This window comes from Anopheles merus, chromosome 2L (genome assembly GCF_017562075.2).
Source record: "Anopheles merus strain MAF chromosome 2L, AmerM5.1, whole genome shotgun sequence".
NCBI classification, from domain to species: Eukaryota; Metazoa; Arthropoda; class Insecta; order Diptera; family Culicidae; genus Anopheles; species Anopheles merus.
Window position 1 is genome coordinate 41,683,993 of NC_054083.1, and position 15,922 is coordinate 41,699,914.

A 15,922-nucleotide genomic window follows, 5' to 3' on the forward strand; every position below is an offset into this window, starting at 1 on the left:
CTCAAGATTCAATAACTAGTAAGAAAGGGCTCAATTTGTATGGTCATCGTTTATCCTACCTATGAAGAAGAAATTAGGATTTCCATATACAGTAATGGCCGATAAGTAAATTGAACTTTATGTGCTAGTTACAATTCAAAATTGAAATGTTGTCCTCTGTATGTCTTGGAGCCTAACAAATGAACGAGGGCCCTAGTGCCTCACAATGACTGAAACTAGATCAAATCGAGACTCTGATATTGTGGATCAACTGAACCAAAGAAATATAAAATCCTATCAGCTTCTTCAACTAGACGACTACTTCGTAACGTCTAAGACTTGACCTTAATTGTTGGGGATGATTGTTGCGATGATAATGGAGAGATATCTTTAGAAATTAAAGGAACTAGACTGCATAACAGCCGTTCAATTTAACATATTAAAAGACCTCTGGCAGTCCCAGCAACATTGGAGCAACTTCTCTAGGTACATCTACTTTAATAGCTGTTAAATACAAATGTTTATTATTAAACGCTACTCTTCTGAGCAATCTCCCATTCCTATCTTTCTTCGCTATAGGACCTTATAGAACAAATATCTCGTTTCTACTCCCCAAAATAATCTTTCTTATCAGACCTTCCCCGTTGGTTGGAAGCTGCGGGTCGATCACTTCTAAGCAGCCACACCGTACGCCCTAAACACGGTACGATGCTAGTGTAATTGGTTGTTTGAACAGTTTCTCAACAAACGCAACCGAACCGCAGATACGGAGCAAACGGAGCAAAAATATTGTCCCGCCACTACTACCCTGTGGGGCGATCGCCTTCTTGCCCGCGCACACGAATCACCTCACGACCGCCAACACCGCCCGACCAGGATGATGATCAGCAGCATTTTCGAGGGCGAGGGCACACAGCCCCAACACACAACACACACAACACAACACAAAAAAAAAAAACATCACAGAAAAGATACCGACCGGCCGATTACAGGCGAGCAGATGCCTTACAAAAAGGGAGAAGATAACAAGCATAAATAGATTATGTTCTCTTGCTGCTCCCACTTCCCCCTTCCCGCCATCTCGTGCTTCGCAGGCCCCTAGGCATTGGAGCCTGCCCTGTCCCGTGCCGCTGTTCCCGCGTTGTAGCCCACTTGGTCGCAAAGCCTGATCGACGGACCAAAACTCCCCATTTGCGGGAGCCCTTTGCGTATGCGTTCCACTCAGCTGACATCCCCACCTCATCACTGTTGTCTCATCCCTTCCGCCCCCCTCTAAAATGCCTCTGTGTGTGTGTGTGTGTGTGCAGCAGCGCAAAGGGTTTAGGATCGTAGCCTACGTGTGGAACCGGCAAAGAAAAGCTCTCGAGAACGAACGATCGCGGTGCGGCGTTTTGTGCTTGCAAGGGTCTCGAGAGCAGCGGCTTAGAAATGAAGGCTCTCGCTGGTTTTGGCGGTGTGTTAGAAGGAACCCGACGCGGTGCTTAGATCGAGCTGGGCTAGAGATTTGGCGGGTCTTTTTTTTTTATTTTCGTTTGTTTGGTCGTTGGCGGGGCTTTAGCTTTGCCGTTTTGGCATAGGGCAAAAGGGTTTTTGGGCCGGCGCTGTCGAGCCAAACAGTCAGGGGTTTCCCGCCTGACAGATGCTCGAAACCGATCGATTACGAAACCGCAGGACTCCAGAGATGTTGTGGAGAAAGGAAGAGCGAAAAGGAGATATATATACAGCGAGACAGAGAGAGAGAGAGAGGGAAATCGCCTCCCCGAAACTCGCGGTCGGTAAACGATCAAAGGATTAACTCCTTGTTGTTTTGTGGAAATTTATTAGTAAGCGTGTGAGCGTGTGTTTATGTGTGTATGTTTGAGCTTGGTTTTGATCCGCCGATCGTAAGCACCGGTTAAAATCGCCCGAGGAGCTACAGCAGCTTGTGTATTTAACGTTACTTTTACGTGCTCGTTGTGCAGCAAGAAACGCGATAAAGTTTTGCTAAAAAGGGATATTGATTACGTCGAGAAACAAGAAAGTGAATGGAAATAAATAACGCAAGGATATTGCCTGCCCGTTCCTTAAACAAACCTTCTTGCCAGCGTTCCCATCCCAGAAAGGCTCGCGCCGGAAATGTTTGCTGCGACTAAGCCAATAAAGAATCTACCAACCAGCCAGAGGTGGGGCAGCCGGCAGCCAGGCAGACAGGCAGGCAAATTGAAAGCGAAAAGAGCAAACAAAATCAATAATCCTTGCCGCCTGCTCAGCGTCGTCGGCATTCGGCTTGATCGTCGTGATACAAAACGGGGCAAGGAAAACAAACATTCCTGAACCTCCGTGCGCTGCTCTAGAGATGCCCTCAATCACCTCAAAAAATCACCTGCTGGGTGGCTTAACCGGGGAGGGAGGCTGCAATACTCCTCCCCCGGTACTTGGAACCCGTCCACTTTCCAAAGATCCGGAGATCCTTTCCACGAAATGCCGGTGCGGAATGTACAGGCCCGATTTCCCCCCCTTCCTGTAGGTCGTCGCCTTTACAGGGCAGGTGTGGCGGCCACCGCCGGTACTGCCGAAGCCCCTGTTGCGGACGGCACGACGGGACGCCCGAGCGTGGGATATGCGATGACGATGCGGTAACGGCGGCGGTACAACACGGTTGAAGTCACCGAAAAAACAAACACGACAGACGACGCGAGATGATCGGCTTCTTGTGTGTGTGTGTGCATGGCTTCGGGCCGCCCTTAAGAGCCCCCGCGTCCGTTCTAAGCAAGGTCCGTGAGTCGGACACCGCCCGCTGCGTTTTCTCAAGAACACGGTGTCCGGCTAGCCGTACGCGCAAGCTCCGGGACAGTCCCGGGACCCGCAAAGGGGTGATTTATCTTGATGTCAAAATATTTAACGAACCATGTTCGGTTTGCTTCATAACAACAGACACCTTCCGCTAACGATCTTGATCTATGGCTGGTATCGATGCCGGTGGTACGAGTATTGTGTGCGTGTGTGTGTGTGTTTACGGGTGAGCTCGCGCGAACCTTTTGTGTGGCTTACTTTTCACTTGGATTGTAGAGTATCGTTTCAGGATACCGCACTGCAATGTCGCTTTCGGGGCGTTTCGGGGACCTCCGGGGGTTCTTGGGCTGCCTATTGAACGTCTTCATTTCCTGTGCAGGCGTCCAATAGGGATGTGTGTAGCGAGGAATGTGGCACTTTTGGGTTGGATTTGTTTCCTCGAAAAATTGGTCCGGCGTTACTTTGTATGATGCTTCGTGGTAGGTAGGACCATTAGAGCGACATTCTACGTGCAGTGAGTTGTCAAGCAATATTGAATTGTTGTTAAGGCTTCTAATAGCCTTTGAATACAAGGATCTACTTCCCAGGAAACGAGAAGATGTAATTATGAAAAATAATTCAGGGCTTTTTAACTTAGTTTAGACATGCTAACATACTTTTCAACTTTTTTGCAGCAAAATTCCAACATTTTGAAATACTTTTGACGTTTTGCAAACTGCCTAGATGTCTCATAATTATAAAAAGTTTGCAAAATTTCTTGACTAATGTGAGATATTATGTATTGGAGAAAACTCATCTCACTTTTAGAAATTACATCTGATCTTCTTCTGATCCTGGATATGATCGCCAATTGATTCCAGTCTAGGATCAGATGCCGGTGTTAACATCGGTCCAGGAAGTTGACCATAATGATGGCTGGAATTAATCCCTACCTCAAGAACTGGCACTACAGTTGCTATATCCTTGAAACTGAACCCAATTCATCCTGCCACTGGAACTGAGATCAAATCTATGCCAATCCTGGAACTGGAACCAAACATTAAATGATCTTGGAAACGATTTCTAACCGAGTTCTGCACCTGATGCCCATGCTTACAGAAATAGTAGAATAAAATAGAAAGAAATAGTAAAAATGCTTCCTTAAATTAAAGAAAAGTTTAACAAAACCCACATTTAATTTCCCATTACTATTCTTCCTTCCTTCTCTACAAAACGTTCATCTAAATGCTAAATGCTGTGCGCTAGCTGAACACGACCACAAAAAGGCTCCCGATGGCCTTCGCATACATTGTTGTTATTAGACGCTTGTTAGCTTACACCATGCCCCAAGGCTAGAGCGAATCTTGGCCGGTTTTTTTTTATTCGTAATGGATCCAACCCTTGAGGCAGCTCCAAACTGATCTGCTTTTCACAAAGCCGCACCGCTCATATCAGTTTTCAGCTAAAGACCGGTGTCAACGTTCGCTTCAGACTTAGCATCAGCATGGATGAAGCGGTTGGTTTATTGCTTTAGTCTGAAAATTAATTAGCTTCTTCTATTAAATTTTAATGTAACATATTTTTAAGATGAGCTTCGCCCGCTTATCCCCTATTTCATGTGGGTGCTTTGTCAAACACTCGCGAGGGGAGCGCGAAAAATACACGAAAGGTTACCGCGTTGCGTGTTTTGTGCCGCAGAAAAAAGCACGACCAAAACGCCAGCCACTGCCGTGACAGGGAACATATATTTCTTTGCCCCTTGTTTTGCCACAAACCCGCTCAAAATTACAATGTTGCAAGGAAGCGGTGGAGATTTGGATGCGGAATAACAACCCAAACAACCTGAAACCCTAAATAAAGCCCCGAAAACCCCAAACCCCCGTTTTCGTTCGCCGTGGGTGTCTTTGAAGATGCCCGCCAGTACCGCGCGCCTGCGGTAAGCCTTTTGTTGTTTACATTTACTGCGGGCCTCTACGGACGAGCTACGGCCTCGCCACATCCTTGGAGACTGTGCTGATGTCCTTACTGTAGCGCTCTAACCCGCCGGCATGTTGAACTTTCATTCAGCCTGCACGCTACCCTAACACACGTGTGCAGAATGTAGTAAAATTGCACTCCTTTCACGACACATCAAACCATTTCTTCGCATCCGCTTACCGCGTATTAAGTTACACACACGCACATAGGGGAAGGCGGTAAAAAAAAAAAAACATTCAGAAAGACTCGGTTGCGCCCACATTTCTCTTCTTTTCCCCTTTCACGGATTGGGAAAAGGGCGCATCTTTGGCGTGACGCGCACTGTCTCCTGTCGACAGCCCGGCACGGCACGGCACGGCACCGAACGAGCCACAAAAGCGAACGGCGGAAAGGGGAGCGACGGAGGGGTGCTAGCAGAGAGGCAAGGGCAGACAAGAGCTGGTAGGTGAAAACGGGGAAGCAACGGGCAACCGTGCGGCAAACCCGTATAATGAATCATATCATCGGCGGAGATGAGCCGTAGCGAACGGGTCCAGGGGGTAAAATGTCTCTCTTTCTCTCTACGCAACATTTTCCGCCCCTTTGATGTTGTGCCGCCTGTGACAGATTGCGTATTTTAGATTTTCCCTTTTCTCAGCCGCCCGGTGCGTCAGCCCCGGAGAAGGCACGTCCTTTGCGCCGTTTTGGCGTCGTTCGGCTTTGCTACACGAATGCCGCTCTGGTGGCTTTGAAGCGCTCTGGGTCGATGTTTAGGAAAACGAAACAAAATGAACACACACGCACACACACACACAGAAAAAAGAAAACAATATTCGGGGCAAAGTGCGTGCGGTTTGGCTTGATACCTTTTGAGCATTAGGGGAAAATCCCTGTGTAAGTGCGTATGAAGGGGTTCGTCGCCTGTTTTGGGCGCTGGAAGTCTTTTGTTTTGCGTACGCCTGTGCGCGATTGCGTTTGTTACGCTTTATCTTTCTCTCTATATCGTTTAAAACATTCATACAAAGAAAAAAAAACAGAACGTCTTCTAACTCCGTCTCTAACGCATAAGCTACGCCGAAATATTGCGCCGGAATGTTTGCGCATACGCTTTCGCGCGGCCAACCATTCGCGCGGTGTGTTCGTATCGCGTCGCGCGGTACCATCGCCGGACAACTGTATCAAATTTCAATTGTTTTATTGCCAATAAGCCAAAACGGGGCGAATTACGAGATTTCGTATGAGATTTCTCTCTCCAAACCCTTCCCCCCTTGAATTCCCCGCAGCTGCCGCCACGGAACGGGATCTTGTGCCTAAGCATCCACTCCAACTATGCCGCCAATGCCGAAAATGCTGCGCACGCACCGCGTGTGTTTTTATTCCGCCGCTCCGCTCCTCCACACACTCAAACCTACCCCCCATTTTGGGGTGGCAAATGAACCAAGCACCCGGGCGATGGGGAACAGGCGGCAAAGAGCCAGATTTATGGCCCTAATCAAGACACCTATGGTGCGCTGTTTGATGAGACTCTCGCATTCTTTTACGTTTTTATTCCAAACGCCTCGGCCGCCCGGTATGTGTGTTGCCCGTTTCTGCGAGTGGGGTGGGTTTTTTCCTTCAAAAACCAAAAAAAAAGCTCCATGCCTTTGAACCGCGGAATTCCAGTTTGATCGGTTAAAACTGTGTTTAAAGGTTTGCGGTCCGTGTATGCTTTTCTTTTTCGCTGCTGTTTTTTAATTTGTGCGGGACCAATCGGCGGCGGTGTTGGGAAAATCGAGATGCGAATGGCGAGATATGATGGATAGATATCAGCGGCCAACACCGTTGGTCCCCAAACACGGTGCGTGGCGGCTTGAAGCCGGTCAGCCCGATCGGCCGAAAACATCGCTTCTCACGCGCTTCAATCGGCGGCATCATTCCGGCGACCATTCCGGGCGTTTGAACCGTCATAAATTTTGCAGCTTTAATATCTGGTCCAACGTTATCAGCGGCGCGTAATCTTCGTACGCTCGTCGATCGTACGGTTTTACATATTATTTCAGCTCGCGCAAGGGGCCCCAAAACGGCAGTTCAGCGGTCGGTAAGATGAGACGGTTGCGCAGACAAGCTAACAAGCCGCCTGCGCGCCCCGAACTAACTCGCGTTTTGTGCAGCAAAACGCACGATCGTTGGGGCTTTTGTTGGGATAATTAGATATCGTGTCGTGTCGGGTGAGGAGAAGGAGCGGTGGAACTATCAGACCCAGGCAGCGGTGAATCAATAGTCGTCTGCTTGGGATGCGTAGCCAAGCTCTTGTACGAGGTCCTAACAAGATGGGTGAAATAAGAATATTTATTTCGCTCGTCCATTGTTGGATGATTTCCAGTGACATAACATTTAGAGTATTTTTTTTTAATTGCTGATTCTTTCTTGATCAACATTGTAGAAGCGTCTTTTGGGGACAACATCTTCACAATTATCAACTCCTGTCCCTGCACTAGATCTCCCTCGATATCCTTGGAATGATATAAGTTTGTTCGTTGTAAGCAATTGCTGTGTCCAATAGCCAGAAGTAGCTTATAAGGCACTATCTCAGAGTTGTGCGCCCTCTATCAGAATCGATTACGTCCCTCAGGTTCAACATGTGTAGTACAGAAGAGCTAGATAAAAGATAAAATAGGCAAAAATGTGGAGCTGGACAATTTTGGAACATTTTTGGACCCAGTTCCGGATTTCTGGTGTTGTTCCTAAAACGTCTAGTATCAACGGAACTGTCGGATTCGTCAAATTCGTTGAGAGCGTCGAAATCGTTGGAATCGTCAGTATTATTTGGAATTATCTGACCCCATCGGACCACTTAAGAATTCAGCACATTATGTATTACTCCGTAGCTAACTACGAAGCTAACTTGCAAATAAAAGAAATGAAGAAGTAAAGTAAATAAATAAAGTAGTCCATTTTTCGGATCCGGAATCACCCTTGTTGGAATCAGATGTCGCTATTCATGTTTCGAATCCATCACTAGGTTCGATTCTTACACTACGCTCTAGCACGAATCGAACAAGACTTTAGATTTCAACAAACCTATTGAATTATCGTCATGTATCTAGAACAAATAAGACAAGCATTGTCTCGAACCTGTCAAATTCCAAACATTTTTTAAGTCTGATGTCTTTCCAATTGCTGCCAGAGCGTGATGATCCTTGTAAGAAGTCGTACGAACTTTTTGTACACTCAGCTTGTAATCGCGTACGACTTTCTAAACCTGTCGAGAACCTACCAGTACCCGAACCACGATTCGATGCGCTCCGATAGGTACTTGTCCCAAGTGCCACAAATCCACTAAACGACCACTAAACGGCTTCTAAACGACTCAAGTTCTCTACCTAAACGGAATATAAAAAGACTTCGTTTAGCAGACGGCAAACGACTCATGCATTCTAAAAATAGCGAAAAAGCTGGTGGCGCTCTATGTTGGTGGGATACCCTAACCAGTTGAGCTTCATCGCTTGGAGGAGAGCTTTCTCATTTCCTCTGTACTGTTGTATGGTTTCACATTGTAGTTATGCATCGCTAGAACTAGAACGGCGATACAATTATTTAAATACTAAACTCCAATGGTAACCACCTGCATTGAAACAAGTGAGATTTGAGTAATGGTCGTTGGTGTTGATACCCACGTATTTGACCACACGACCATTCATATAGATTTTTGCTCGGAAAGTTAGAAGGCTATATAGGTCATGATAAGATGAAACTTGCCGAAACACATTGCAAGAAAAGGATAGCAATATAATAATCAGTTTTAATACGCCATCTATACATCAAACCAATGAAGCTGTGGAGCTTTCATTTTTTTTTCTATGGATATTCAATCTTCCAGTCGTTTAAGCTTAATCTGTGGCGCTTGGGGTTGACCTGCCCACCACTACCGGATGCTTTAAAATATCATATAAAAATTATTTTATTAGTGAAAACGTACTAAAGGAGACTGTATACGACAAACTAAAACTAAAAATTATGTTTTCACTAAATTATACAATTTCATTTTTACCACAAACCACCTGTGCGGAACAACCCTGCCTCGCGGTACAAAACGAACGATTTAACGAAACATTTTTAACGAATCTCACACCGCCCAACTGACACTTGTTGCGCGCTGTCAGATTTGCTACGCAAAAAATGATGTTGTTATTTTTAATCCATTCCACCTTTTAGTTGTTTCTGTTGCGTTTTTACCTACTTTAAAACACTCTAAAAGTGGTGTTTAGTGTAAATGGTTAACTAATAAGTAAGCAAAACGAAGGGAAAAAAAACCCGGTTCTAAACCGATGTGATAGTGTAGTGTAGTATAGAATACCCTCCACCCGAAAATGCATCGTCTGCTGGTGCGTGGAGTAGTGCGTGGAGCAGCAGCTTCAATAGATAGCTCCAGCCGGTGGGTGCTCCCGGGCCCGAAGTTGCTACACACGGCAAGGCCGTGCTTATCGGACGCAGGCAGCAGCGGCGATCGGCGGGCACAATCGCCGGAAACCAGCGCGTCATCGGCGGCAACATCATCGACAGTTGATAGTGCTGATAAGGTGAGCGCGAGCCAGGAAAGAAGACCGGCGGACCAACTAGCTAGCCGGGCAGACACACTCGAAACGAACGATGCGACTCTGTTTACATGGTTGCAAAGAGCAAACCAAGACGTAAATTGTAGCGAAGAAAATGGCACATTGGAATTGGTTGGAAAGTACGGGAAAGGCGCAGCAGATTGGAATTTTGATTAAGAAATGGAAATAATCCAGACGTCAACAGCGTGTTGGCACAGATTTTGGAGTCGTTTCCCTAACCATACTCAATCAGTTATCAGTCCTCTTGAGCTGGATGGGATGAAATCACGTCCTTCTTTAACAATGGCTTCCCTTCGGACCATACGGAATAGATAGTGAAGCTATCAATTAGGGCTATTCAATAGCTACTGTCTTCTGTCTACAGAACGAGGCACTTGAGATTGACGATGGTAGATTTTGCATATTAATTTTGAACCAGAGGCACTAAATGTATCATGGATGTTAACAATAATTGAAAGGAATTAATATTTTAAAAGCAACGACATTGTTGTCTCGCTTCTGACACTCAGGAAGGGTCGTTAAGGCCACGTATTTTGATATTTCTTTTTAAAAAAAAATGCAGTTGGTAACAATCACTTCCACTTTGTTGTTTGAACAGTGCAACGCTATGCACCCAATGCAACTTCCGTGACTTGCAAACATCACAACACATCTAATTTCGTTTGCATACAGAAATGAATCATAAGGTTCGGTTCGAAAAGCACCTTACGACAGCTCTTCGGAGGGAGATGATAACGAAGAGAAGGTATAATATTTGCCATGTAAATGAGTACAAAGGTGGATATTTCATCTCTTCTTGCTTTTGTGCAACGATTGCTTTTTCCCAGTCGTCAAGCAGAATTGATACCTTTTTGCTCCCGGCCTCTAACGAGCCTTCGCGTTTTCCCATTCAATTAGCCCCGCCTGTTAGCGAACAGATGCTAACGGCGAACACTGCTGACGATTAACAACGATCCTACCCGATTGCTCTGATGACCGATCGATCTGTAACGGCAAAAGCAGTAAACATCAATATTTACCACCAGGCTGTGGTTGCAGCTGGGGGATTTAAGATCGAAGAAAGAATTATTGTTGAAAGTGCTAAAAATAGAAACACATTTTCAACTAGGTATCTAAAGAACTGATAAAATAAACAAATTAATGCATTTGGCTTTCCAGAACAAAAGCACAACATAAACAACATTGACCCTCAAGGTGACTCACCACGACACTCATGCATCTCCTCCCCTGGCCACCTGAACCAAAATTCGGTCACAAACATAAACGAAAGCATAAAAACGAAACACCTAACTCCACCGTTCCAGTGTGTTCGTGAAGCATCGTCGCCGTTCGCGTACAGGGAGACCAAAGAGAGAGAGAGAGGGCTGCGGAACATGCGTGGTAGCGACCACTACCGTCATGGCCTGCCTTTGGTCACGTCTTCACTTTCTTCCTTGCACACGCACACGCACGGCGAATGTCTTCACACAGCATAAACGCGCTAGCATAAAACATAAGCCGAGGGGGGGGAGGGCGCACTCTATGTATAGCTGTATTCGTGTACCCTTGCGCGGTCCTGTCCCGTGGTGTGCGTACGTGCCGTTTCGTCCGTTGTTTACAAATATAACGTAAAGCCGAGCTGAAACGGCACCACCACTCCCTTCCTCCCCCCCCCCCCACAACCCACCTTCTTACCCGTTTCACGGTCGGCGTCGCTTCTCACACACTGGTTCTGGTTTTTTCGCTTCGCCCGCCTCACAGCAGAACAAATCGAATAGTGAACGCGAACGGTCACAGCCAACTACAGCTTCGACGCTCAGCGACAGCTTTGGCCGATTTCACAGCTATCTGCGAATATCGCTTACCGAGCGGTGCAATCTACGCTGCAAGTACTGCATGCCGGCGGACGGTGTGCAGCTGACCCAGAAACAGCAACTGCTAACCAGCGCGGAGGTGCTCCAGCTAGCCAGCCTGTTCGTGGCGGAGGGCGTCCGCAAGATACGGCTCACCGGCGGCGAACCCACCGTGCGCAAAGACCTGACCGAGATCGTTGCCCAGCTGAAGGCCACCAATCCGCTGCTCGAAAGCGTGGGCATCACCACGAACGGCCTAATGTTAACGCGCCAGCTCGTCGGGCTGCAGCGGGCCGGGCTCGATGCGCTCAACGTCAGCCTGGACACGCTGCGGGCGGCCCGGTACGAGCAGATAACGCGCCGGAAAGGCTGGGACCGGGTGATGGCCGGCATTGACCTGGCGATCCAGCTCGGCTACCGGCCAAAGGTGAACTGTGTGCTGATGAAGGGTGAGTAGCGAAGCGCAAAGTAGGCTGTGTTTTTTTGATTTTGTTTGTTTTTAGATGTGTTGTGGAGTTTGTTGTGTGACCGCACAAAACCGAACCGAAGTGGTTGTGTTCTGTGTGTGTGTTTGTGTGCAAAAGGAATTCAAAATTTGAAAAATACGTTACAATCAGAGAATAAAGACTGGATTATATGGAAAATGAAGAGGAAAAAGAGGGAAATATCGAGTGGAACTCGTTCAACCCATAACGATCGTTCCCGAAAGCTTAAGTGACGACACTGGTGTCTTCATGCCAGGCAAGTGTGATAAGCGTTAAAGCGATAAGGGCCGAAAAAGGTCCTCCAAATTGCCTCAAGCAGGGTTTAGAATGTGATAATAGTTTCGTGTGCATATGGTGATGAAACGATAAGTTCGAAACACTGTTGTATGCACCAATAGTGGCGGGTCTTGTTGTGCGGTCTTTGATTAACCTCATTGAAAGCCCTTTGCATTTAATCACGTGGTTTTGATTTGAATTTGAAAACGTGTTTAACACGCTACATTTGCTTTGTGTGTTTGTATGTGTCGTGTGTGTGTGTGTCTATTTTAATTACTTCTTCCCGTGTCCAGTCTTTCTGCTGCTACGTGTGCTCCTTCAACCCCTGGGTGCAACGTGACGTATTTGTTTTTTAAATTTTGTATTTAATTGCCCCACACAAACGCAAACACCTCCCCCGGCATTGCCATTCCGGGTGACTGTTTTGTGTGTGTGTGCCACACCCACCACAACATCCCCCACACACACACACGATCATACCTGAACATTACGTTTCTCATTTCCCCCAACCTGGCCAGGCTTCAATGAGGACGAAATCTGTGACTTTGTCGAGCTGACGCGCGACCGGAACGTGGACGTGCGGTTCATCGAGTACATGCCGTTCACCGGCAACCGGTGGGACACGGACAAGATGGTACCGTACCGGGCGATGCTCGAGACGATCCGGGCCCGCTACCCGGCGTTCGAGGCGCTTCCGAACGGCCCGAACGACACGTCCAAGGCGTACCGGGTGCCGGGCTACCGGGGGCAGATGGGCTTCATCACCTCGATGACGGAGCACTTCTGCGGCAGCTGCAACCGGTTGCGCATTACCGCGGACGGCAACCTGAAGGTGTGCCTGTTTGGCAATACGGAGGTGTCGTTGCGCGATGCGCTGCGCAGCCCGGGCTGCTCGGAGGACGATCTGCGCTGTCTCATCTCGGCCGCCGTCAAGCGCAAAAAGAAACAGCACGCAGGTAAAGGGTGTGGCACGGGGACAAGGGGAGAAAGAGAGGGGAAGTTGCATCGGCAATGATGATGAGGTGTGTGTGTGATGCTTGTGTAATAACAGGTTTTTTGCATTCCTGGCTCTACACACACACACACACGCAACTCGCAACTCGCACCCGATGCGCAACTGGAATTTCCATTTTCGTTCCAACCAACCGTCGCGAACACCGGTGCCGGTGGGATTCTGGATTGTCCCTTGTCCTCTCTCGCGGACGAGCGTCTGTTTTTTTGGGTTTCAAAATCCCTCCTCACTCAACCCACTTTTCCTTCGCAGGAATGCTCAATCTTTCGCAGATGGAAAACCGACCGATGATACTGATCGGTGGGTAGGTTCGGTTACGGTGGAAGATCGACCAGGATAGCCGCAGTTTTTCACGACGATGATGATGATGACGATCACCCCCCTTTTAGGTTTAACGAAGCAAGCAGCAACAAGCAGCAGGGTAAGAGAGAGAGAGAGAGAGAGAAAGAAAGAGGAAGGAACTGATGGCCAACTTTAATAGATCAAATGACCGCGCGTTTGTTGATTGCCTTCAAATGAGTGCACAAAAGGTTCTATGACCTCCATGGCGCATATTGACGATATATTGCTTCAATGGTGCGCGGTCAGTATGCGTGTGACACGCGGTGCATGTGTGTGTGTCAATATGCTTTGCCGGAGAAAAGGGAACCTCCGATAAACAAACAAGGCCCCGGCCAGCGATCATAACCGGCTCAAGACGGTACTTACAACACCCCGTTCGGAAGAAAATGATCAGTAAGAAGAGCGCCTCAAAGTGGTACAGAAGTTCGCACACACCAACACCACCACGTTCGGGCCGAGAAAATTGCCGACCGGCCCTCCCCACTACAAACCGTCAAGGTTCGGTTAATGTTTCGCTGCGCAAAATACTTTTCTGTATCGATCGGTGATCCGTTGCGTTTGACAACCGTGGCGTCGTTTGACCTTCTCCAGTAGAGCCAATACAGTGCTGGCTTTGTGGTTGAGTGTACTCTGATTTATTTTCCCCCTTTTAAACGCTCCATTGATTTATGAACATTACTAATTGAAAGCATTTTATTGTTTTTGAATTGCAGGAGCACCAGCACGTTCCACCAACACAACCTACGCACAAACCACCACCCTCTTCCAGCGCCGTCCAGCGCTGCAACTGCAACAGCCCCACCGGCACTATGCGTCGCTCAGCCACGTGGACGTACACACGGGCCGCGCCACCATGGTCGACGTCGACGACAAGCTGTCCACGAAGCGGATCGCCAAAGCGCAAGCGACCGTGTACGTTGGACCTACCATCGCGGCGCTCATTGAAAACAACGAGCTGAAGAAAGGCGACGTCCTCTCGATCTCACAGATGGCCGCCATAGTGGCGGCAAAGAAAACGTCCGATCTGATCCCACTGTGCCACAACATCCCGCTGTCCTCGATCAAGGTGGAAACGAACCTGAACAGCTCCACGCACGAGGTGCACATACTGGCGAAGGTGAAGTGCGACGGCAAGACGGGTGTGGAGATGGAGGCCCTGACCGCCGTTTCGATTGCCGCCCTGACCGTGTACGACATGTGCAAGGCGGTCTCGCACGAGATCCTGATCAAGAACATTATGCTGGTGGAGAAGACCGGCGGCAAGAGCGAGTTCTACCGGAAGCAGTTCGGTCACGATGCGTCCACGCTGGAGACGCGCACGATGGAGCAGCGCGCGCCGGAACGGATGCCGCCGCCAACGCGCCCCTACCGGACCGATCCGATCGTCACGAACGAACAGTTTGTGCCGATGTACATCTGAAGGCCAAAAGTCAACCCCCGTCGTGTCGTCCCCCGGTCTCACTCACCAAAAGCAAACAAAAAAACTACATCCGCTTTGCGTGTGCGTAGCGTGCCGTTGTGTGCCTTTATTCATTAAGCAAGCGTTTCTTTCCTACATACACACACACACACACACACACGCGCGCGCACTCCTCATCGATCGTCCACGGCCGTTTGGCCCCAGTCCAGTGCCATCCGGCTGCTGCCACGTGATATTGCCTGCAGCCGTACCACCAGCTCCCCGTACGTCTCGCACGCGAGACCCTTGTGTTTGGAGCCGTCGGCCAGTATCTTGGGATCGCGCAGTTCCGGATTCACGCCGCTCAGCCAGCTCATCGCCGCGGAGCAGAGGTTCGAGTACTTGGGGATGAAGAGTGGTGCTCGTATTGTCCTCTCCGAGCCCGTGCCGCTCAGCGGACAGTGAACCCGCGCATAGCCACGGTTCGTTTCCACGTTCCAGATGTTGGCACCGTACAGGCTGAACACGATCTGGGGCCAACCGTGCGGGTTGGTGGATTTCATCGTAAACTCTACCGGCATGTTAAACACGACCGTGCGATAGTCCGACTCGGTGCGGGCGCTCTGCGTGACGGCCGATCGGAGACCGGAGACGAGTTCCCAGTCGGGGCCGGCCACAATGTCGTACCGGCAGAACAGACCACCGCCGTCCGGGCCCATCGGGAAGTGGGCGGATTCGAGCTGGCCCGTCACGGTTAGATGGAAGAAGCTTTCGCTCTCGCCGGATGTTAGCTGCAGTTCGAGCATCTTTTTTCACAACGATATATGAGCACTCACGCGGGGACACACACACACACGTGGACATGCAATAGAATTGATTGGAAAAGTCGACCAAACGACCGAGCAAAACGAACACAAAACGCCAAGAACTTGCTTTCGAAGGAAAAGAAACGGATGTGCTGAATACAACCTCTTCTGTTGTGTTGCCGACATATAACCATTTCCATGGCAACGCCACCAATACACGCACACACACCCAAAGGTGCGTGTTGACGTTGTAACAAGGCGGTACAAGTGTAAGCATTTTTGGGAATTATTTTGTTAGCGGTTAGCGGGTAAGTGAACAAAAAACAGTGACAAACGTTTAGAAATAGCATTAGACTACACACACACAATCACGGGCAAAGCGAGCTCGTTACTGTGGGGAGGTATATCTTTGTTTTAGGTGTATGTACTTCTATTTTACATCACACAATAAATCACTTGCACAGACTAGTTAGAGGCTGTCTATTGTAA

At 48.5% G+C, this 15,922-nt stretch overlaps 3 protein-coding genes across 4 annotated transcripts; 2 read left to right on the forward strand and 1 right to left on the reverse strand.

Moving 5' to 3' along the window:
* Positions 1–8,813: 8,813 nt before the first annotated feature.
* LOC121591976 (molybdenum cofactor biosynthesis protein 1-like) lies at positions 8,814–13,289 on the forward strand. The gene is made up of 4 exons (XM_041913111.1): positions 8,814–9,245; positions 11,022–11,562; positions 12,393–12,830; positions 13,139–13,289. Exons 1-4 carry the CDS (start codon positions 9,036–9,038, stop codon positions 13,192–13,194), a joined length of 1,245 nt encoding a protein of 414 aa, XP_041769045.1. The 5' UTR covers positions 8,814–9,035; the 3' UTR covers positions 13,195–13,289.
* Positions 13,196–15,901, forward strand: LOC121591978 (molybdenum cofactor biosynthesis protein 1-like). 2 transcript variants are annotated; one of them, XM_041913115.1, is made up of 2 exons: positions 13,196–13,307; positions 13,942–15,901. In XM_041913115.1, the coding sequence occupies exon 2, from the start codon at positions 14,082–14,084 to the stop codon at positions 14,646–14,648; it is 567 nt and encodes a 188-aa protein (XP_041769049.1). In that variant the 5' UTR covers positions 13,196–13,307; positions 13,942–14,081; the 3' UTR covers positions 14,649–15,901. The 2 variants fall into 2 exon arrangements, with proteins under 2 accessions (XP_041769049.1, XP_041769048.1); XM_041913114.1 differs by lacking the exon at positions 13,196–13,307 and adding an exon at positions 13,316–13,853.
* On the reverse strand, positions 14,822–15,433 carry LOC121591977 (B9 domain-containing protein 1). The gene has a single exon (XM_041913112.1). The coding sequence runs from the start codon at positions 15,431–15,433 to the stop codon at positions 14,822–14,824; it is 612 nt and encodes a 203-aa protein (XP_041769046.1).
* Positions 15,902–15,922: the final 21 nt, after the last annotated feature.

Excerpts from the sequence above, each read along its gene's own strand:
- LOC121591977 (XM_041913112.1), bottom strand. The coding sequence starts at position 15,433 with ATGCTCGAACTGCAGCTAACATCCGGCGAGAGCGAAAGCTTCTTCCAT.
- LOC121591976 (XM_041913111.1), top strand. The coding sequence starts at position 9,036 with ATGCATCGTCTGCTGGTGCGTGGAGTAGTGCGTGGAGCAGCAGCTTCA. Across the intron at positions 9,246-11,021 it reads CAGTTGATAGTGCTGATAAG|CAGAACAAATCGAATAGTGA; the intron begins GTGAGCGCGAGC and ends CCCGCCTCACAG. Across the intron at positions 11,563-12,392 it reads GAACTGTGTGCTGATGAAGG|GCTTCAATGAGGACGAAATC; the intron begins GTGAGTAGCGAA and ends CAACCTGGCCAG.
- LOC121591978 (XM_041913115.1), top strand. The coding sequence starts at position 14,082 with ATGGTCGACGTCGACGACAAGCTGTCCACGAAGCGGATCGCCAAAGCG.